The 22042-nt window shown below is 45.2% G+C and overlaps 1 protein-coding gene across 7 annotated transcripts in view; it reads right to left on the reverse strand.

Moving 5' to 3' along the window:
- Window positions 1–1945: 1945 nt before the first annotated feature.
- NEO1 (neogenin 1) overlaps window positions 1946–22042 on the reverse strand; it is a 248202-nt gene continuing 228105 nt past the window's right edge. For 3 of the 7 annotated variants that reach the window (XM_057543239.1, XM_057543238.1, XM_057543241.1), the window contains 7 exons: window positions 20945–21092; window positions 16445–16683; window positions 15775–15867; window positions 12153–12311; window positions 7557–7820; window positions 5362–5498; window positions 1946–4567 (listed from right to left, as the gene is read on the reverse strand). In XM_057543239.1, coding sequence (XP_057399222.1) covers window positions 4484–4567; window positions 5362–5498; window positions 7557–7820; window positions 12153–12311; window positions 15775–15867; window positions 16445–16683; window positions 20945–21092 — 1124 coding nt within the window. In that variant the 3' untranslated portion in view covers window positions 1946–4483. The remainder of the gene's footprint in view (window positions 4568–5361; window positions 5499–7556; window positions 7821–12152; window positions 12312–15774; window positions 15868–16444; window positions 16684–20944; window positions 21093–22042) is intronic. The other 4 variants (XM_057543244.1, XM_057543242.1, XM_057543240.1 and 1 more) reach the window with 3 other exon arrangements.

The following is a 22042-nucleotide window of genomic DNA, read 5'->3' on the forward strand; positions in this document are numbered from 1 at the left end:
GCCCCTTGTCTATGGGTAGGGCTGGCCCTACTTTTCTGTCCCCTGCCCCATGCCCCCTCGCCATCAGTTTGACGGCTGGTTCAGTGCTGTTCTCCAGTCTCTCCTGATGACACCCCACTCCTGGCAGGAAGGTGTCTAAATTCGGGACACCTGATTAGAGGGGCTGATAGACTGGGGAAAGAGGGCATTTCTTCTTCATATAGAGCTTTGTTCATAGTGTTTGTCTTAGAACCAACTGGAGGACATCCTTGCACCCAGTTCATCATTGTGGTATCAGCCTCATTTCTTATAACTGTGCCAGGCAGACAGGTCTTTGTTATCTTTCAAGTTCACCCCAGGACACCAAAGGGCCATGGCTGCTGGAATGGGAGGGTCCTGGCACCAGTAACACTAGGGACCTACAAGGATCCCTCTAAGGGAGCGGGAGGGGGTGTGTGTATGCGGGAAGCCTTCCCACACACTCCAGGCCATGAGTCCTCCAGCCTGTCTATCCATCCTTCTGGGAGACAAGCATCTGCTATTGTCAGAATCTGCCCTTGGCATTAGGCCTTCAGAGAGGAGTGAGAAATTGTGTCCCCACTGAGTCCACAGCCCAGTGGAAAAAGACTCAAAACAGATAAATCACTGTAAAATGTGCCAAGAGCTCCATCTAGGGATGCAGAGGAGGGTCCCCACCGGTTCTCTGGCTGTTAGAACACGGGGGTAGTGGTGTTCCGGATGCAAAGACTGAAAGGCGTGTCCCAGGTTGCCTTCCTCTGCTAGACACCGGGTGCACAAGGAGACAGCATCTGGCCTGGGGCTGCGGCAGACTGGCACAGGCTCTGGCACTGGGAGCTGACTCCACCCTGAGGCCAATGGGGCATGGCTAATGGGAATGATGGGATTTGGGTTTCATAAAGTACACTCGGCTGCAGAGCAGATGAAGTCCTGGGGCTGAGGGAGCAGTTAGTAAGGAGGCTGGGCTCTGTATCCAGCCCTCACACTACTCCACATTCATGGAGGGCAGGCCTATGGCTGCTGTGCTCCCCACTCACTATTCTGAGGCCAGACTCTCACACACTGTGAGAAATCTTACAGAGTGTTATGGACCGAATGTTTGTGTGTCTCCAAATTCACATGTCGAAATCCTAATCCCCAGTATGATGGTATTTGAAGGTGATTATTAGGCTATGAGGAGCCTAATAATGGGATTAGTGCCCTGGTAAAAGAGACCCCAGAGAACTCTCTCACCCATCTGCCACATGAGACACAGTAAGAAGACAGCATCTATGAACCAGGAGGTGGGTCCTCACCTGACACCACATCTGCCCTTTCCTTGATTTTGGACTTCCAAGCCTCCAGAACTGTAAGAAAATAAGAGTTTGCTATTTAAGCCCCCTAGTCTATGGTATTTTTGTCACAGCAGCCCAAGCTGAGACACAGTGAACACAGTCACAAGTTGAAACAGTCTGGGAAAGGTGGGGCTCCTTGCAGACACCCGCTCTAGGCATCACACACCTGTGCGAGGCGGGGGCGGGGAGGCCCGGGCCTAGCGTGGGTCCCAGGCTGTGCGCCAACAGGACGAGCTGCTGCGCAGGACGCTGCCACAGCAGGGACGCGGCCTGCACACCATTCAGGAACGGCTGCGCTTTTCTGCCTGGGTGGGGGGGGGGGGGACGCACCTGGCTCTTTCTGACAGGTGTCATCTTTGATCCTTCGGGCTCTCAGTCCCTGCAGGGGAGCAATGGTCATAGGGGTGGGGACAGGGGCAGGGCTCGTCTTTGGGGCTGGAGGACACCCAGATCACCGCCTGGCTCACCCGCTACAGCGCCCTGGGCGCCCCTCCGAACTCCTGCCTTTACAGTGACGAGGGCAATGGTGAAGTCCACTTGAGGATGGGAAACGGGACCCCGAAGTTCTGTTTTCCTAGGGAAAAAGGAAAATAACACTTTGTCCAGACCAGAGTTTGATTGGATTAAAAAAAGTGTATTGGATTTCCAATACTAAATAAAAACATGAAATTGTTTTTCAAAAAGCCATAGAGTTTACAGCATCAACTACAGAAAAGGCCAAACAAGTGTGTACAGAAACTAGTCCCCAGCAGCCCTCCAGGTCCCTTTCCAGCAGGTGACAAGGCAACAGACACATTTGCTCCAAATCCTCCTGAAGGAAGCTGCTGGTCAGCAGCTCTACTAGGACATTACAAGACACACAATGGTTTAATTTCAAAAATCACAGGAAAATGTAAGAAAATGTATTAAACTGTGAAAAGGTGCAATACAGAATAACTTTCCTTTTTCTTAATTTAAAAAAATCCCCCAACTTTGAACAGTTATTTAAAAATAGGCCCCTCCCCCCACCCCAGTTCTGTGGCAGTATCCAGGTGCCAAGGCCCTGAGGTAACCGAAGTATCAGGGTTCATGGGAGGGGATGCCCCGAATACCGAGCACGTTTCTTTGGGCAAAAGGTAAGACAGTTTCTGGGGAATCTAGCCCTCCTGGTGTCCAGAGTGCTCTGAGTGCTCTTTTCAGGATCAGTTTAAGTGCACTGGGTTTCCAGAATCCGGCCTGGCACTATCCTCCGTGACCAGCTAGCAGGGCAACAGGAGTTCCAGCATTGCACTTTTCATTGCCCCCAGTTAAGAAAGAGAGTTCATCTTCTAGAAAAGCAAATGTGTGATAAGACCTAAATAGGGTAAATAACCAAGGTACAAAGGCAAGTGGGGCGCCTGTGTGGCCAGGGCAGAGCACAGGCCCCGGGGCAGGTGGGTCCGAGCGCCCACTGGTGTTCTCAGCAGCTGACCTCTTCTTGGCTACAGAACCAAAGCTCGATCTGCCTTCTGCACTGCCTTCCACACTCTCTTCTGGGGATTTGTTGGGGAGTAGGGGAAGATGCTTGAGGGTCAGTCCTGTATTTTTTCTTAATAGATTCTTAATATTAAACCAAAAAAAAAAAAATCTCAGCTCCTTACATTTTTAAGAAAAAGTACACAAGAACCTCCTGCAAAGGCAAAGGCTTCTTGTGTGGCCAGCCTCTCAGCACACCTCAGAGACCTCCTGCTGCCCTGTTCAAATCAGGGGCTTAGCTGAGCTGCTGGGATGGTGTGTGGGAGCTGGGGAGGCCGCTGTCCCCGTCCCCTGCTACGTACAGAACAATGTTCAGAAAGAAGTGGGGAGCCTCACTGGTGCTGCACCCCCTGCCTGCTTCATTCTTGCTAACGCCTTCCCCACGGGGCTCTGAGGCGTGGAAGTGAGAGCTGGACTGGCTGAGGACAGGAACTAGGGAGAAGCAAGGAGTCCTACATGGGAACAAAGCTCCCTCCTTAACCTCCGACTTCCCCGAAGGGAACACACGGTAACAGCAGGAAAGGGTCTCTATCCTCTTCTCCGATTTCCCAGGAAGTCGGCCAGGCTCGTGCCCTGTCCTGCATCACTCCTGCAATACAGCGCCTGACTCCTCAGCGTGGACATTCTTATCAGGATATGACCAAGACACCAGGGCGGCTACATCCTCGAACCCACCTATTGCACAGAAGAAATTTTTAACTAGATCCAAATGAAACTCCAGTTGCAACTTAGTGACAATAGAGATGGACATGCCAGGACAATGAAGAAGATGCTTCCATTCTCTGCAGGCTTCTGGAAGAAAGTACAATGACTGAAACATTCACAGGACCTCAGCAGCCCCTCAATTTCCAGTTCCCAACCCCCCCAGCCCCCACCACCCCAATACTGCAACTGCACAGAAAGCAACAAACAAGTCTTTTCAATGTTACATTTCATTCAGATAGATCTGTAATCTCACAGTGATGAGAGGAGAAAGTCAGGCCTTTAATAATTATAATAAAAAAAATAAAAAAGCTTACAAACAGCAATGCAACATTTCCTCCCCCCCCCTCAAAGTGATGGATTAACAGCTGGTAGAGGATGCAATGACTCAGAATCAAAAATAAAAACAAAAACACAAAACAAGCCAACCCCTGGAACAACCCACACTGTCAATGACTTTCCATACATAATTCAAACAAGTAGTCAAATGTCAACCACTTGTGGAGAACACCACAGACTTCCTTGGTTGTTGATAGTGTTTTTCTTTTGAAGGTAAAATAAAATAGGACACAAATAAAATTGTACATAAATGCCAACGTCTACACTCCATAAAGGCGATGCCGTCGCAGCATGAAGACACAGCCTGACCACAAAGTGAAACAGAGGTTGCACTTCTTGCCTCTTCCCTGGACACAAAATTTTGGCCCATGGTGCCCAGTCCTGCAGGGTATCGGCAGGCAAAGGGAAGCTGCCTTGACATGGCGTCTTCTAGGCCGACCAGGAGAAGGCAGGCGGCCAGGCCTGGAGCTGGCCCCACGCGGGGGTGCTGGCTGGGCGGCCTGCTCACTCTGTGTTTTCAAGTGCTGTCCTCTCGTGCTCTGTACAACTCCTTGTTTTCAAGGCTAAGTCCCAAGACTTCTAGACTCAGGTCCGGAGTCACGTCCCGGTCCAGGTCATCATGCTGTCGTGATGGCGTTCAGGTCCTTCATCAGTCCTTCCAGGTGGGCCATCTCTTTGGTCAGCTCATCTGGTTCATAGCTCTACAGAAAAGAGAACACTGTTACCAGGCACAGTCCAAGCAGCCGTCCAGAAGGAGGGCCCACAGAGAGACGTCAAAGCGTCAAGTGGTCAGTGACAAAACTGCCTGAGAGACTGGACCACCCAAGCACCTGCTGGCCCGGCAGCATCAGAGGTTGCAGGATGTGCCCAAGCCAGCAACCACCATTTCTTTCCACTGCAGAATACCTTTCCTCCAACCCACACTGCCAGGGTCACGAGGACCTCACAGGCCAGAGGCCCTGCCACTCGTCCCTTCTAATCTCTGTTGGATCCAACACAGTTAGTATGTCCCCTGTACCTCTGGGCCCCAAGCTCTCCTCCTAAGAGAGTCCTGTACCTGGAAATGCAGAGGCAGAACATACTTATTGGAGTGTGGGAGTGAAAGATCAAGGAGAGACCCTGTTGGTTTTTGTTTTGAGAGCAACCATTCAGGCACTTTCCTCTCCAGCATCCTGCTCAGGAAAGGTCATGAAGGGGGACTAAGGGGAAAAAGAACACGTGGATGGTTCAAACCAAGACAAGAGGACCAGAGAGACAGGACACAGTTAAAAGGAAGGCAGATGGGTGGGCTGGTGTGACAAGCTAATCCAAGCAGATCAAACCCTCAGCACAGCCCCAGCTCACAGGAGCTGCTCAGTGCTTGCCTGATGAGTGACTGAGCGACTCTGCCTCACACTTCTGGGCCAGCACAGAGTATCAGCGTGCCCAGTGCACTCTCAGGCCTTGGGACATGCACCTAGTCATCCTGGTGGGGCTGGTGGCCCTGGGAACTCACACTCTCGGAGTCTTCCAGCATCCTTGTGGTCTCCTGCACTTCAGGGGCACTGGGAACCACCACTGGCATAGGAGGCCGGCTCCTTCCTAAAGTCCCGATGGAGGCCGTCTTCACCGAGTGAATGTGATGATTTAGAGCTGAGGGGGAAAGGGCACCATCAGGTGTGTGGCTGAGCCTGCTCCCCTAGACCTCACAAAGGTACCCAAGGTCCAAATGTTGCTAAGGGTGAGGGACGCTCCCAGTCCCAGGGCAGGGATCCTGCTCTGAAAAGGCACTGGAACAAGATGGCAGGAGGGAGAAAGCAGGGCATCCAAGAGGCCAAATGTTCCATTTGGCTTTAGAAAGCTCATCTCCTAGTCCAGTTGCTCTCAAAGTGTGGTGGCCCAAGGGCCCCTGGCAGGATATCTGGGAGGTCAAACCTCTTTTCATAATAATGCCAAGACAGTTTTTGCCCTTCCACCAATGGTACAAAAGCAACAGTGGGTAAAACTGCTGGAGCCTTAGCACAAATTAAGGCAGTGGCACCGAACTGTAAAGTTATTCATGGACATGCATACTTGCAAGTTTAAAAAGAGCCAGTTTAAGATCATCGTTAATGAAGTAGCAAAAATTATGTTATGAAATCTCAACCTTGATTACACATCTTTTAAATATTCTAAAATGAAAATATGGGTAAAATACTTCTGCTGTACACCAAAGCATAATAGCTGTCCTCAATAAAGGCACTTGTAATTGAGTTGTGAGCTGAACTGTTGCTTTCTTCACGAAACATCAATGTTAGTTCAGAGAAAGACTGACACACAAACCGGTTATTCAGACTTGAGCATTTGGCAGATATTTTCTAGAAAGTGAATGAAGTCAGTCACTTCAGGGAAAACAATGGACAGTATTTATTTTCAATGATAAAATTTAAGTTTAAAGTGAAAAATCAGAATTTTGAAAAACTTGTATCTGCCACCATGAGCTTGAGAGTGTCCCAATACTTACAGACGTTGGTGATATTAATGAATGTATTTTTAGATACTGTTTAACAAAATGTATCAAAATTCGGAGGATCTGTATAACTTAGTGAACCATTACTTTCCAAAGACCAATATGTGATGTTCAGTACCACGCATTCAAAGTACAAGATATATGGATTTATTGGAACAGAGTACAAGTAATTATATGGTTTCTGATTCCACGTTACAAACAAACCTGTAAGAAACTACAACTTGTTGAGTTTTGCTGTAGTATCAAAAAAGAATATTCCACAGTTGTCTGAAAAGGTGATAAAAAATAATCTTCCCTTTTCCAACTACATATCTGTGAGGCCAGATTTTCTTCAACCAAAACAACATATTGCAACAGATTAAATGCGGAAGCAGGTGTGAGAATCCAGCTGTCTTCTATTAAGCCAGACATTAAAGAGATCTGCAAAAATATAAGACAATGCTACTCTTCTCTATCTTTTTATTTTGAAATATTTTTCATGAAAAGTATGCTATTTATCTTAACATGATAGATTTACTGCTATTTTTAAATGAATAGTTTTAAAATCTGTTTTGATTTCTAATATAGTAAATAATGATAGGTACAACCCATGTGAAGAAAAGCTCTTGTGCAGCTTCAACAGCTTGTAAGAGTTAAAAAGCGTCCTGAGACCAGAAAGCTTGAAAATCAGTGATTTGTTCTGAAACAAACCATCATAATAGAGAAAAATGTGAAAGAGGAGGCAGAAAGCACGCCTTTGAGGTGAGAGGGCTTTTGTTGAGCTGCGTGAACTCGAGGAGTTAACTTTCCTTCTGCAGGGTTATTCCTCCACCCTAAGGTTCTTCCTTGTTTCCAAGTCTTGGCCTCCCTGACCCTTCTCCAGCTGGCAGGAACCCTATGGAGTGAGGCAACTCTGGGAGGAGGCTGGGCAGACCAGATCTGTTGTTCATACCCATGCCACTGGCTTTTACCACCAAGGACTCTGCACCCAAAATGCAATTCAGAAAGTCAGCCCTTGCTCCCCGCCAAATTATTCTCTGGTTTATATATGTTCCCAAAGGAGGAGCCCTTATACTCCCTGCGAGGGGCAATGCACCCTGCGACATTAAATTGCAGGGATAAGCTTGGAGGACATTTGCTTTGTTACTCTGCAAAGAAGAGGTGACTTGCGCCATAAGCCAGAGCCAAAGGGCCCCTCCAGTGGTGCTGCTGTCCCCACTCACCTTGCTGGGATAGTAATGGTGTGCTTGGCAACGCTGGATCATAGGTGGGAGGACCTGGGGGAGGGATTGCTGGCACAGCAAAGCTCTTCAGTGGGTGGGAAGGGCGCACGTGGGCTGTAGGAAGACTCTGGCCTGAATCTTCCTCTTGGGAGCTGGCCAAGTAAGAGGAGCTGGTAGCACCTTCAGGATCCTGGTGATCAGTACAGCATGTTTGAGACGAGGAGGCTGGCATGGTGTCAGTGCTGGGGGTGTTTCGAACAGATTCTACAGCAGGAAAGTCCAAATGTTAGCATTTATTTTACCATTGAACATATGCACATTCCAGGGTTCTGGCTACCTCTAAGGGCTCCTGAAACCAGCTCAATAAGCACTTAGGATCAATGCTAGTCCAAGGGAACATGAATTAGCACCACTGTCAAGGCTAAGTAAGAACAGTCTAATCTAAGAGTCCCCAACAATTTTGTCAACCAGATGCTGGATTTGTTTCACCTACACAACCAAGTGGTCACAATTTTATAGATTTAAAGTTCTTCTCAGTACTCACTATGGAGCACATATCAAGGTTCCTGAGATGTTGTCTATTAAGATGTAAATAAGAAGAAAAGAAGGCACTTCCCTGGTGGCACAGTGGTTAAGAATCCGCCTGCCAATGCAGGGGACACGGGTTCGAGCCCTGGTCTGGGAAGATCCCACATGCCACGGAGCAACTAAGCCCGTGCACCACAACTACTGAGCCTGTGCTCTAGAGTCCGCGAGCCACAACTACTGAGCCCATGTGCCTAGAGCCCGTGCTCTGCAACAAGAGAAGCCACCGCAATGAGAAGCCCACACACCGCAGTGAAGAGTACCTCCCGCGCGCCACAACTAGAGAAAGCCCGCATGTAGCAACCAAGACCCAACGCAACCGTAAATAAATAAACAAACAAACAAATAAATAAATAAAAAGGAAGAAGAAAAGAAAACTGAAAATTTCACTCATTGATTGACAGTCTCAGAGACTAGCCTTTCACAGACAACATGTCTTACCACCAAGACTGGCTGGGTACCTGACAAGGACCAGCTCTGCCTGCGAGGCCTGGTGGTCACTGCAGGAGAGGCAGTGCCACAGGCCCTGCACGCTCTCTGGCTACTGTGCACACCCTCCCCAGAGCAACAGCCCCACAGCTCAAGTGAGACCTGGACAACCAAACAGTCCAGAGGTCTGTAAATGGCTTTAAGATCATGCCATGAGGTATTTGGGGGTCCAGAGAAAGAAAAAGCCTGGAGAAGGGGAAAACTCAAGAAGAACATGACAAACATCTCAAAATATGTGAAGAGGGGTCAGAGTTGTTCTGGAAGGCAGCATGGGGGGTAGGAAAAGCACTGGCTTTGGAGTCAGATAGACCTGAACCCTAACCTCTACATACGAGCTGAGCGAACTTGGCAGTCACCAAATCTCTGAATCTGTTTCTTCACCTATAAAAATAGGGAGAATAACACATAATTCACCGAGGATTAATTAAGAAAATGTATGTAAAGTGGCAGACACAGGGTTTGAGTAATTGATAAGGTTCTTTTCTTCGTAAATTACCTGAGTGCTTACTCTGAGCCAGGCACCATGCTAAGTGCTTTATACTCATTGGCTCATTCAATCCTCCTCGTAACTCATTAGACACTGGGAGGTTAAGCACGGCCCAAGGACACAGAACCGATGGGGCAGGATTCCGAATCCCTGCCCGAGTCCCAGGTCCATGCTCCAGCCACTACACATCACACTGCTCTTCCATGCCCAATACCACCCGTCCCCCGACTCTGCAGGGGCAGAAGCAGCACCAAGTCCCAGGGACACCATATGAGGAAGACCTTTCAAACAGTGTGAGCTGGTGCAGATCACCATCCCCACCCTGAGGAGGGGTCTGGAGGATACCAGCTCAGGGCCATAGGCTGCACCAGGTAGCCTGAAGGAGGGCCTCCCTTGATTCCTAGAGTCCTCAACCTTATCAAGGAAAATAAATGCTTTTAAGCAGTAATGCATGAGCAACCTGCAGAAATCCAACCTTTCCCTGCCTTTGTTGCTGAGATAGCAATGAATCTGTTCCCTTGGGCTCTCAGGAGATGGGCCATGGCAGTCATGAGTGCTACTCCCCTAACTTAAAGGCCTTGGGTCCCAGCAATGAGGGACTCATACACCCTCCCCAAGTGTTGAGAGCCTGGCTGTGATAACCCTCCCAGGCCTAGGTCACTTCTCGTCCTTTCCAGGGTGCGCTGAGGATCCCACTTCTTACGCTTGCTCAGGTCAGCTATCGCCACACCTGGGGAGCTGCTGGTCCCACCCTGTGTGATCCTGGGCCGGGTGGAAGCTGGTTAGCGAGGGTAACAAGGATGAGGAGAGAGAGAGCAGGCTCTAGCCTGGACCATGTCAGATTGTACTGGCAGATATGTTAGGTCAGCTCTGGGCACACAGGCCTACCTTGGATGCCTCAACTGCCTTAATTTGATGCATACGCTTCTGAGGGCCAGAGATGGTGGGAGACGTGAAAAAGGAAAAGAGCGTTGCCTACATGAATCAGAGTGTGGAGCAACTCCAGAGGGCACCAGCACACTGTATTCTCTGTGAAGGGTGTGCCCTGAAATTGTGCAACACCTCTGGCCCACGAGGGAAACTATGCTGTAACTAAAACTTCTGCTTTGGTGAGGGACCTACTTCCTGACTGACCTCTCAGAGTTGTCTAAGACACACAAAGTGAGCAGTGGCCGAGCGCTTGGGCAAGTGGAAAGCAAGCTTTCTGCATCAGGTGGTAGTGACATAGTAAACGTCCAAGGAAAAGACACAGCCAATGCCCTCTAGAGCAAAGACGGCCCTGGACAAGGTCTAGTCATGCCAAGCCCACATCTACAGGTCTGTGGTAACACTGGGCTCTAGAAACACAGGAAAACGCAACAGGAGGAGAACTTTGATCACTTCTAGATACCTACCTGCTCTACATTTCAAATCCATCTTCAGTGGCTCCATTACAAGTTTTACCTTCTTTTATCTCCTCTGGTCATTAAAACAAGGAACCTTTTAGTGGTACAAATAGTTACTTTTCCTCTTTTTGCTTTCTGCCTGAATTCATACAGAACCAAGCTTTTATCAACACTGGACCACTTGGACGAGGGGTGGGCGGGAGCCCTATGCTTCTTGCCAAACCTTCAACCCCCTCCTTGTCCAAGAGGGAGGAGGAGGGGGCTGATCTGACTGGGAAGACCCTGCCATGCACTTAGGTAGGCCCATATCCCAGCGGGTGAGGTCTTTCTGCATTAAAAATGGAGAAACAGAGTCAGGACACAAAAACCACTTTCTAAGAGCAGGTTAGGCGGGCTGCTTTCTTGTCTGTTCTATCTGAGATTATGTCTGTGAGGCAGCCTTTGGTTCTCCATAGCCTCCTGTAGACTGTCTTTCCCTAAAGGCAGGACCCCACACCTGGATTTGGAGGGAGGGAGAGGCCAATTTTAGACATGAGTTCAAGCAGCATTCTCCAAACCAAGTAAAGGTTTGGGAGTAGATAACTTTCAGAGTTATCAGGCATCTCTTAATAAGCTTTGACCTCCATTTGATGCTTTGGGTATGTTTATAATTGATCAAAACGTAAAGGAGGAAGGGATGTTACTGGCAACCCAAGCTTCTAGCATGAAGTTTTGAGGTTCTTTTAAAATGGAATTCACTTGAAATTCCCTATTTTCCAGAACTACCAAAACTTAGCTCTACTAGTAACATATGTAAATATTAAAAGACAAGTTTCAAATGATGGAAAAAGAGTACATTGTATAGATGAGAAGTGGTTTTTTTTTTTGCACCTTAAAACTGAGAAGATGGAAATTAATTTTCAATTAATGAGGAACAGTATTTATTCCATTTGCTGTCCTCTCACCTTCACTTTTTCTTCCTTAAAACTGTTTTGATAAAGCTGTTTCTTAAGATTTCCAAACTGGGGCATGTTAGTCTGGCAATGTGTATCTTTAAATACACTGCAGATTGTTAGGCTAATTTCCTATCTATTTTTAGAGATGATCTATGCCTGTGAGCCCTTTCTAATTTCAGTAATCCACTAGGCAATCTGAGGTTTACAATATGCATAAACTCAACATGGCCACTGGCCCTGCTGTCCCAGGTGTTGCTCTTACTTTGGAACATGGCAGAAGTAAGTAATTAAGACCCAACATTAGAACTACCTTATAGCTGCCCTAAGAACCTTCCCAACATTAGGCAAAGGCAACATCTAGTGTCTGAAAATCACCCAGATTACATTTTCCTTTCAAACTGGAGGATTAAAAAAATAAACAAACTGAAAATATGACAGAATTAAGATGCAAGGTGAGGAAACAAGACATGGTTATGTGATTAGAGTTACGTTTTTACCAAAACAACACCTTGCCCTAAGCACTTAAAACTTAGGGGGAAAAAAATGGAGTGAATTTTATAGAAACAAATTTGAGTCAGTAACAGAAACGTTATGATAAACAAATAACACTGAAAAAAAATTCCAAATCGTTCTAAGCAGGGCAAGTCCTCCCCATTGCAGCCTGCCGATGCTTTTCGGAATGCTTTCCGCCTGGGGCTCCATCCTCATCTCTCACCTGTGGAACTGGCCCTGTCTGAAAGGGACATGGATGTGCCAATGGGCCATGAGCTGCCCGGGTGGTAGAGATGACTGCGAGCTGGAGAAGCGAGGCTGCTGGAGTGGAAATGATGGTGAGGGTTATCGAGGGAATGGATGGGATGGGCACTAATCACAGCTGTGAATGAACACAAGACAGAGAAATGCTTAACATGCTTGCACAGACACACACATATCACAGTTCAAGAGCAGTTACCCCGCGCCCCCCTCCCATACTGTACGACCACTTCCTTGGCTTTTTGGTGGCAGCTGGCTGAATTTGGACAATTAGCCATGGGTTTTACACTTGCTTTAAAAAGTCAACACACTCCTATGCATATGTCTCTAGATATACACAGAAGGAAAAAACCCTGAAGATTTTTACTAAAATGTTAACAGTGATTATCTTGTGGGGAAGAGTGGTGAAGAATTTTTTAAAAAATTTCTTTTGGTTTATCTTTATTTTCCAATTCTTCTACAATAAATATGGATTATATGAGTTATTAAAAATATCTACTTGAATATGTCATAAAATATAAATCCATAAGCAAACAAATGGTGGTTTGGGTATCTATTATTTTTTTCTCTTGCTTAAAAAGACAGAAGTCCCTTTTCCTTTGAGTATATTCCTAATTCATTCTGTCTTTTCTTACTTGCTGAATGAAGCATGAAATAGGTATTTAGGCTGAATGAATAAGTAGCTGTTTAATCAGTTTTCATCTTAAAAGGAATGCAAGTGGAACTGAACTCTTACGGTCCAATCTAGTACTAAAAGCATGAAACACAGGCCTAGGGCACCATCTCTTCCTGCTTCCAGTCTGGGAGCTCAGCCACATCCATTCACATATTAAAAGATAAATGGATTTTTCCTAAATTGCCTCTTTCCTTCCCACACTGGCTAAGGAATTCAATTTGCTGCATTTAGCAAACAAATCCAAATTTTCACACAGATGTTCCACATACAACTTTCTATGAAGACAAAGTGCTTCTTTAATGAGGCTTCATTATCGATCCCACAGATGCAAACAAACAAAATCAGAAGCCCAGTTGGGATGTAAACTTTTCTTAGGTACTCCCTTAGAGTAGCTGGAGAAGCAGAATGTTTAACATCAAGATAACCAGCTCTAAATCCCCCAAACAGGTAAGCAGGCAGGGTTGGCTAGAAACACACGGGATCTTTTTATTCTTCCCTTTAAGCAAGGACTTCACAAACTTTGTGATAAAACTTAATTTGCCTTTGGAGTCTATTAAAATGTCTTGTCACCAAGAATCTCCCTAGATCTTTGGGGAGCCACTCAACATGACTTTGGTGAAGAAAATCCCAGTCAATATAAAATAGAGGCCTTTATTCTGCAGCTTTCTCTTTGCCACGTGCAAACAAGCAGGTGGCACAACCAGCCAGGGACCCTGGAGCAGTGCTACCCCTCCCCCGCTCAAGGCCTGGGAAACTAATCCGGGGCTTTCCCTGCCCTCAGGGATCAGGAGCTGCAGGTGGTCCCTTGGAATAAAATACAACTTGGAAAACCTGGCTGAGGAGAGGTCTTAGGGCAGCTTGGCAGTCAGCATCTCCTCCAGGGGAAGACAGGAGGAGTTTTCAGAAGTAGGGCATTTCAGAATCAATGTTTTCCAGAATTAAGGCTAGGGTGAGGGGAAAAGCCTCCTGATTTTTATCTAGGAAGTGCAACTTGAAAGTGTTTTAGGTACAGAGAACTCTCACAAAAGAAAAACAAAGTTGACTTTAAGGCATTGCCAGTTTTTCCAAATTAAGTAAATTAAAAATGTGCACGTGCCTGTCTAGAATACAGCTGGCAATCATGAGCTATTAGCTGAATCGGAATCCAATGCGTCTGGTGCAAGGCCTTTGATGGAACCTCGTCCTGACACCACCAAGCCTTTCTCAACAGTGCTCAGACATTGAAAGCCATGGTAGGTGGATGGGGGATGCAGACTCCAGGGAATCCCAGCTTGTGAAAAAGGACTGAAGCCACGTGGGGAAAAGCATATCTCTAAACCTGAAGATCACAAGGATATTTGGGAACCTGGTTTCAGATTCTTGAATTAAAGAATCCACTCACGCATCCAACTGTTGAGGCACAAATTAAGTAATACTGTACATTTATGCATACTCCTTCCCACCACCAAAAAAAGAAAAAAAACAGGAATGCCATCAACTAATACAGCACATCTTTTCTGTGTAACATATTTAAAAGTAACAAATCTAGGAATAGGGTTAGTCAAATTTTACAAGTTTTAAAAATAAGCCAGTTCAGGCAAGAACTAAAGTCTTACATAAAACAAACAAGTAAGTAGACAAGCTACCATCTTCTTATAAATCAAAAGCAACTGGAATGGAATAATTTACTCTTTTTGGACACTTCTAAACCTGGGGAGCCCGTCCAGGGCACCTCTGATGAGAGGGAAACCGGTTTTCCTTGCACACTTCCAAGTACAGGCCCCTCTTTTTTTTTATCATGGACCCTAAGCAAAAACTACTTTGTGCAGAAATGACCTATTAGCAAATCGGCCCTTTCCCTTTCAAAGCTGATTTTTAGAATCTCGTGCAAGTGACGGCGTGTGTGCAGACATTTACACTCTCAGGGATTCCACCCGTTTCCAAGCATATGGTGCCACCTTCTGTGTGTAGGATATCTGTGATTATTTAAAATCTCTGTCACTTGTTAACAGGGACGGCTAACAGTTCTGAAATGGGACATCTTTTAAGAAATGAATAAAAATCCAAAAGCTCATTTAGGTTAAACTAAAAAGTGATCTTTCAGGATCTGAATCTAGGCGTCTGACAGTGTTAATGTTTACTAACCTACTGTTCAGTCCAGAGCAAATAACTTCAAGATCAAATAGTTTTTTAAACTTGATATTGGTAGGCAGGTGGCTTCTTATCTCTCTAGAATGGCACAGAGGACCCTCAACTGGAAGTCCCATTGTGCCAGCTAATCTGAAAGGCTTCCCCGCCTTGAAAACAGTAACAGGGAGAAGAAACACTAGTTTAAAAATATAATTGGTCTGTCCCATTGTTTTTTGGTTTTTTAATCATGACAGTTAACTTATTTTGAGTTTAAAATATTATTAAAGGAGGCTGGGCAATTTTCATGCTTACGAAAGTGAAGCATGGGTCAGATAAGGCTGAAAAATATTGCTTTAAAAACTCCATGCTGTCCACCTAAAACTCCTCTAAAATATAACGTCTATTAACTAAAAAAAAAATTCCGCAGGTGCCTATCAACACTGATTATGTATCGGGAAGCCTAAGGAATACTGTGACATCTAGCCATCTTCAGCCCCATCTCTCCTGCAGAGACTCGATGTACTTTTAAAGAGACTGGTCACTTCCCTAATGCCTGGGAGACTTGTGGAAATTGGCTTCTTAGCTTATTTGCACTGAAATTAAAGAAGCTACTTGCAAGAATAAACATTAATTGCAAAATATGGCAAATGTTTGATACTTATTCCCTCAAGGTGCCAAAGCTTTGGTAGATTATTTTTTGTGTTAGGATCAAGTGAGGTCAAAGAGATCATTGATAGTTGTTCCCCAACATGACTGGATAGATTGGCAGCCCTCGGGAAAAGACAAGCTTTTAACTTACGCTGGGGTGGCTGGGAGTCAAAGGGCATCATCATTTTTGGTCTCATTCCCCGCCTTCCAGCCAGTGTAGACATGCTGTCCTCTGATTCATGCCCTAGACATTAAATATGGAGGCTGGTTACAAACACGTGCCCTAGGCCAATGTGCAGCCTCAGCAGTAAAACATTTCAAGTGGGGGATTCAGGACTCACAAACAACAATGGGACAAGGTGTTTCTGTGGGAAGTGAAATAAAAAGGAAAATGACCATTAGCGCATTACAGGAGTCCCTGTTGAGTCAACTCAGTTGACACAACGCTGACTACCATGCTTCACTGCAGGTCTGTGAGGAAGAGCAGCCAGACCAAGAACATGCTGAACACCACAATGAGAGCTGGGCTCCAACCGAAGGGACGGAATGAAATGCACAGACATAGGCTAGGTTGTCTCAAATGCTTGAATGTCAGGTTGGTGAAGCATGATGAGAGATGTAACAGAGCTAGAAGACTGTCTCATCTGGGTATAGAACCTCTCCCCCCTAACGAGCTAGCTATTCTTCATCAGAGGTTGATCCTGTAACACACATTTCTTTAACCCTAACCTCGTATAGGAATCACCAAATTAAGGCAACCTTACAAAATGGAAAATGGTTTAAATGAAAATAGTCTCCAAACATTTGGGAAAAACCTGCACCTCTATATGAATTCCGCCTTTGATGGATGTTGCTGTCCATGGAATTGTCAACCGGTGTGATATCTTGAGAGTTACGAGGAATTGGAGTATCAGTCATGATGGGGTTTGGGTCTGGAGACTTATCAATGGGTTTCAGCTCCAGTCTCTCATGATGGATCCAGAGGTCTGGGGGTTTGACATCTTTGGAGTTCCCTTTGTACTTGTGGGAGCCATTCACTGATTTGCAAGCAGCTCGTTTCCTAGGTACAAAATTAAGAGGATTTTTAAAAGTAACTCTTGAATATTATTAGTCAAAAGGTTTGAATGATTAAAACTTCCCTTCTGAGAGATGCTTCAAGCAAACTCAGAAACAAACAAACAAGAAAAACACAGTCAAGAAGTTTCCTTCTGGGAATAGTAAGTGTATCTCTGCTTTGTCCACATATATTCAGAGGTATGTACATGGGCATATTTGAATATTGCCTTGTGACTTTTTTTTTGAGTATAAACAGATTAGACAGCATTTTTGAATCAAATAATCTCTAAAGCAAAAGGTTTCTCCCCAAGTTTCCAATCAATAGAGAAAGGACACCGTTCACTAGAAATATAACAATGGAGTAGACATAGAGTCTGCTTATAAAGGAGGAAGGGAACTACATTTTAGGTAACTCAAACTAGGACCACCAACTGGGTAAAGTCAAGAATGGGGATGACAGTGTTGACTTTTCTGTGCCTTAGTTTCTCCATTAAGTCACTCACCCAACTCAATAAGCATTTATTAGGTACCTACTGTATGTCAGGTCCTATGCTGGATTGCTGTACCCTCAGCACTTCTGGCCAAGTGAGGAAGACAGACACTGAACTATTATTTTTAAATGTTCTGAGCTTAATGAAATGCCAAGTGTTATAGTAACCTCTTAATAGCTGGACATACAGTGGACAGGAAAAATGTGAAGGAAAAAGTGACATTTAAGCTAAGACTTAAATGGGAGAGGGCAGAAGGTGCATTCCAGGTGGTAAAATCAGATTATGTCAGAGCCCTGAAGCACAGAGCAACAGCCTGGTGTGTTAGAGGGACTGTAAAAAGTCCTGAGTGGTGGGAGTGTATGAACCATGGGGAGAACGATATGAAATGATGCTGGCAAGATGGGCAGGGATTAGATCATAAAGGGCTTTTAGAGCCACGCCAAGAGTCTGAAGTTCCCTCTATGAGTAAAGAGAAACCCCTAAATGGTTTTAAGCAGCAGAGTAAAGAGATGAACTCTGAGTTAAAAATTTAAACCAACTGGGATGTGAAGAATGGATCTGAGGGGTAGGGGACAAAACAGGAGGGCCATTAGGATGCAACTGCAATGATCTCAGCCATTACTGATGGTGGCCTGGGACAGTGAGAATGGAGGAAAGAGGGAGATCTGGCGGTTATTTAGGAGCCCAAAATGACAAGACTTGGTGAAAAAATGGATGTGGGAAAGGATAGGAATAAAGAAACCAGAGAAATAAAGGATTATGCCGAGGTCTCTGGCTTAAGCCGTTTACTAACACTGGGGAGAAGCAGGTTTGACAGAAAAGATTATAAATTGTTTTGGACATGCTAAGTGGCTCTGAGACACTAAAGATGAAACATAAAACAGGTAATTGGTTCTGAGACTGAGGCAAGCCTGAGACTCAGAAGAGAGAGGCCTTGGCTAAAGAGAGAAATATGGGAGTAGCTGAAATTCAGAAGTAAATGAAGTCAAAGGAGCAGGTATCACTAGGAGAGAGCGTAGAAAGAGAAGAGAGTAATTTTAGGACCAGGCCCTGAGGAATGTCTGTATTTGATGGCTGAGTAGATTGGAGAGGCTGCGAAAAAGAACACACAATCACGGAATTCAAGAGAATGTTTCAAGAAGGAAGGAGTAGTTGACTGTGTTCAGTGTTGAGAGATTAAGATAAGGACTGAAAAATTTCTTTTGCCTTTAGCAATATGGAAGTCACTGGTGACCTCAGCAAAAGCAATTCTGCTGAAGCAGTAGGGGCAAAATTTGGATTAGAAAGGACTGAAGCATGAATGGGCAGTGAAAAAATGGACAAGTGAGTGTAGACAAGTATTCGAGAAATTTGTGGTGAAGGGAAAGATAGAGATTTGTAAGTGGTTGGTGGTAAGGACCATGCAACAGAGGAAGGGTTATAATTATTTCTTAAGATAGAAGAAGTTTGAGCACACTTACATGCTGAAGGGGCAGCGCCAATAGAGAGTGAGAGGTTAGCTGTGCTGGAGAGAGGGACAACCACAAGTACAAGGTCTCAGAAAGCAGGAGACACTGGGATCCAGATGGTAAGTGGAGAACTGGTCTCCGACAGGAGGAAGGGGGAGAAAATGATTATTCCCAACATGGAAAGGTTTTTAGATTTGATGGTGGTACACTGAGGTAGTTCTTGTCTGTTGAGAGTGAGGGGGCTATAGAGGGATGTGCTGAGAAACTACAAGGGGCTAGACTCTAAATACTCTGTCAGCTTTGAGTTTGTAAGAGTCTATAAACAACTACAACTGAAATGGGAGGTGCCTCAGGTATTAAAGAGGAAGAAAAGTACTAAGAAAAGCTCACATATTTTCGATGGTCAATGGAACACTTGGAAAGCAGGTCACTGGGGGAGGAGGAGGGGAAAGCTCTATGAAGACTTGATACAATTCTTTTAACCAAAGGGACACAAATTATAGGACCTGCAGATGCAAATACAGAGTACAGAGCCTATTACAAACTCATTTTCCTACCTCTCAATCTGAAGACTAAGTAGTTTATTTTTTATTTACTTTGAATTTTAAATCCCCCCAAACATTAAGGAATTCTGTCATTTTGTTTTTTCAGATTCTTTTAAATAAAGATCTCAAGATGTCTAAAACTAGATGTAAAATCAAGTCCATAAAGATAAATGGGAAATGCTGGAAAAGAAGCTTACAGAAAAGTTGTAGCATAGAAAAATGTAATCTCTGAGGTTTTAAAGAGAAACAGTTTTCTACAATCAAAGGTAGGTAGGGAAAGCTGTAAGAGGCAGCAATCAAGAGGCTTATAAAGGGAGCCCCCATTCTCTTGGAAAAATGATGAATGTAAGCTATAGAAAGCTATTTTATTTGGGCAAAAGAAAGATTAAAAACATCACATAACCTACAGAAAATGACATAAAGCCATTACTAGTAGCAGTTAGATGGTAGCTTGTACTTGCCCTCTATTTTGAAAACAAACAGATTTATCGTTATTAAATACACGCATCCTTGCCTTGGGCAGACCAGGTCTGATGATAATCACACAGACATGAATTTCTCTTTTCTCTTTATGGAGCAATACCTCCATCTTACGATCCTTTAGGATACTGCAACGAAAGTTGTTCTATTACCCATACTGTGTTTTTGCTATTAGGGGTAACTCAAGAATCTCCTTTTTTATGGCATCTGTCTTGCTGGCCAGAGGTAGGAGTAGAATATGACCTAGGGTCAAGGATTCTCTCAGGTTCAGGAGTGTAGGCTGTTATCACGCACCACATTATGGAATCACCTTGCTATCTCCTCTAGACAATTAGCCGCAAGCCTCAAAATCCCAGAGGAGTTCAGAGCTCGAAGCCACCTGACCTCTCTGCTAATGTGATACGCTGATTCTAAGTAATCCTTTCTCGTTCATTTAATCAATACATCTCTCCACCGCATTCCCCCCACCCCACCTCCTGCAGTCCCAACCTCAACTTCTACACTTGGTAGCACTTCTTTAAAAATACTCTTAAGCTTAGATTTAGAGTCTATGGTCTATGGTCTCCGTCCATCTCAGCTGACATTTGTGCCATGAAATTCCACAAACTCCTGTGCATCTGGTTCACTGTGTGCACAGAGACAGACAGTCTTCCAAAGGGGCCCCCAACAAGGCTGGACAGTGTCCACTTTCCTCTCCAGATCAACTGTCTACTTGGCTCTCTGACTTGAGAGGCTGAGTTAAATGAACTATATCTACATGGTAACTCTGTCCCTGGCTTCCAGTTGGTTTGGCAGGTAGAATGCACAGGCCAGACACCGGAAGGTAGGAGGTATTTTCTTTCCTGGCCCCTCACTGCTGGGCTACAGGTTGGCAGTAGTTACACTCCTGCCACCCCACACGGTTCCTGTCGCAAGCCCTCTCCCGCTGCTTCAGATCCCTGAAAACAGCTCTCTCTTCATCAGAAAAACCCCTTGCCTTTTTAAGGGTGACAGTGGCCTATCACTGCTGCTGGCCCTTGAACGCCGCTGCCTGACGCTAACCCCACCTAGGATGTTGTAAATGGTCCCTTCATTAAAGCCTCCCTCACCCCCTTTCAGTGTGCCACCTCTTTCCTGCCAGGACCCTGAATGACACACACTTAATAAGAGGAACCATTCTGCATTTCCTTTAAAAATATTTAAAACGTCGCTTTTCACATATTTTATGTTTTAACTCTGTGGACAGCTCCAGATACAGAAGTCACATAGAAGCAAAAGAATACATACAAAAAAATGTATGGGCTACAACTGGGGCTCCTTACTTTTTCTGGTGAGAAGTGGTCCGCCTGGTGCAAAAGACAGCGACGATCACGACCACCACGATGGTGATGACGCCGACGGAAACGATGATGACCAGCAGCATGTTACTGTCTAGAGGAGAGGTGGGGCTTCCATGAGGGCTGTTACTGCCTGGAAAGGGAGAACCGTACGCTTGCTAGCGTTAGAGAATTCTAGCATAAGGTCAGGCTACAGAACCGTCATGTGAGTATAGATACTTCTGTGAGCTTCTTGATAACAGTCATCGCCGTGCCTTGTATAAAAGGCACCGTGCCTCATGAACGTGGCCGTGCCTCATGAACACGGCCATCTCCACTAGATTATGAAATCTAGAGAGCAGAGTTTCTGCCCTATGCACAGTACCTTGCACAAAGCTGGTGTTCAATAAAAGTTTCTCAAGTTATACTGAACACTATGCTTGGACAAATAAGGGCGTCTGTCTCCTGGTGTCTTATGTTGTATGTAAATTCATTTTATAGAGCACCATTCGTGAATCATTTTAGTTTTCTGACTTGCAAAACTATTTTAAAAATGTACATTCGGGCTTCCCTGGTGGCGCAGTGGTTGAGAATCTGCCTGCTAATGCAGGGGACACGGGTTCGAGCCCTGGTCTGGGAAGATCCCACATGCCACGGAGCAGCTGGGCCCGTGAGCCACAATTGCTGAGCCTGCGTGTCTGGAGCCTGTGCCCCGCAACGGGAGGGGCCGCGATAGAGAAAGGCCCGCGCACCGCGATGAAGAGCGGTCCCCGCACCGCGATGAAGAGTGGCCCCCGCTTGCCGCAACTGGAGAAAGCCCTCGCACGAACCGAAGACCCAACACAGCCAAAAATAAATAAATAAATAAATAAATAAATAAATAAATAAATAAAAAAAGAAAAATCCTTTCAAAAAAAAAATGTACATTCATAGAAAACAAAAGGTTTTTTCAAACATATAGATGTCTGCCATCACAAAAAAATTACTTGAAAAATAACGTCTCTCTTTTTATAAATACACAGTCTATGCAGAGTTAATTTTCTTATTCAGTTTTAGGAAAAAGTAAGTCTGTATATATGCATTAATTTGACAAATATTTATTGA

This window comes from Balaenoptera acutorostrata, chromosome 3 (assembly GCF_949987535.1).
Source record: "Balaenoptera acutorostrata chromosome 3, mBalAcu1.1, whole genome shotgun sequence".
Classification (NCBI taxonomy): domain Eukaryota; kingdom Metazoa; phylum Chordata; class Mammalia; order Artiodactyla; family Balaenopteridae; genus Balaenoptera; species Balaenoptera acutorostrata.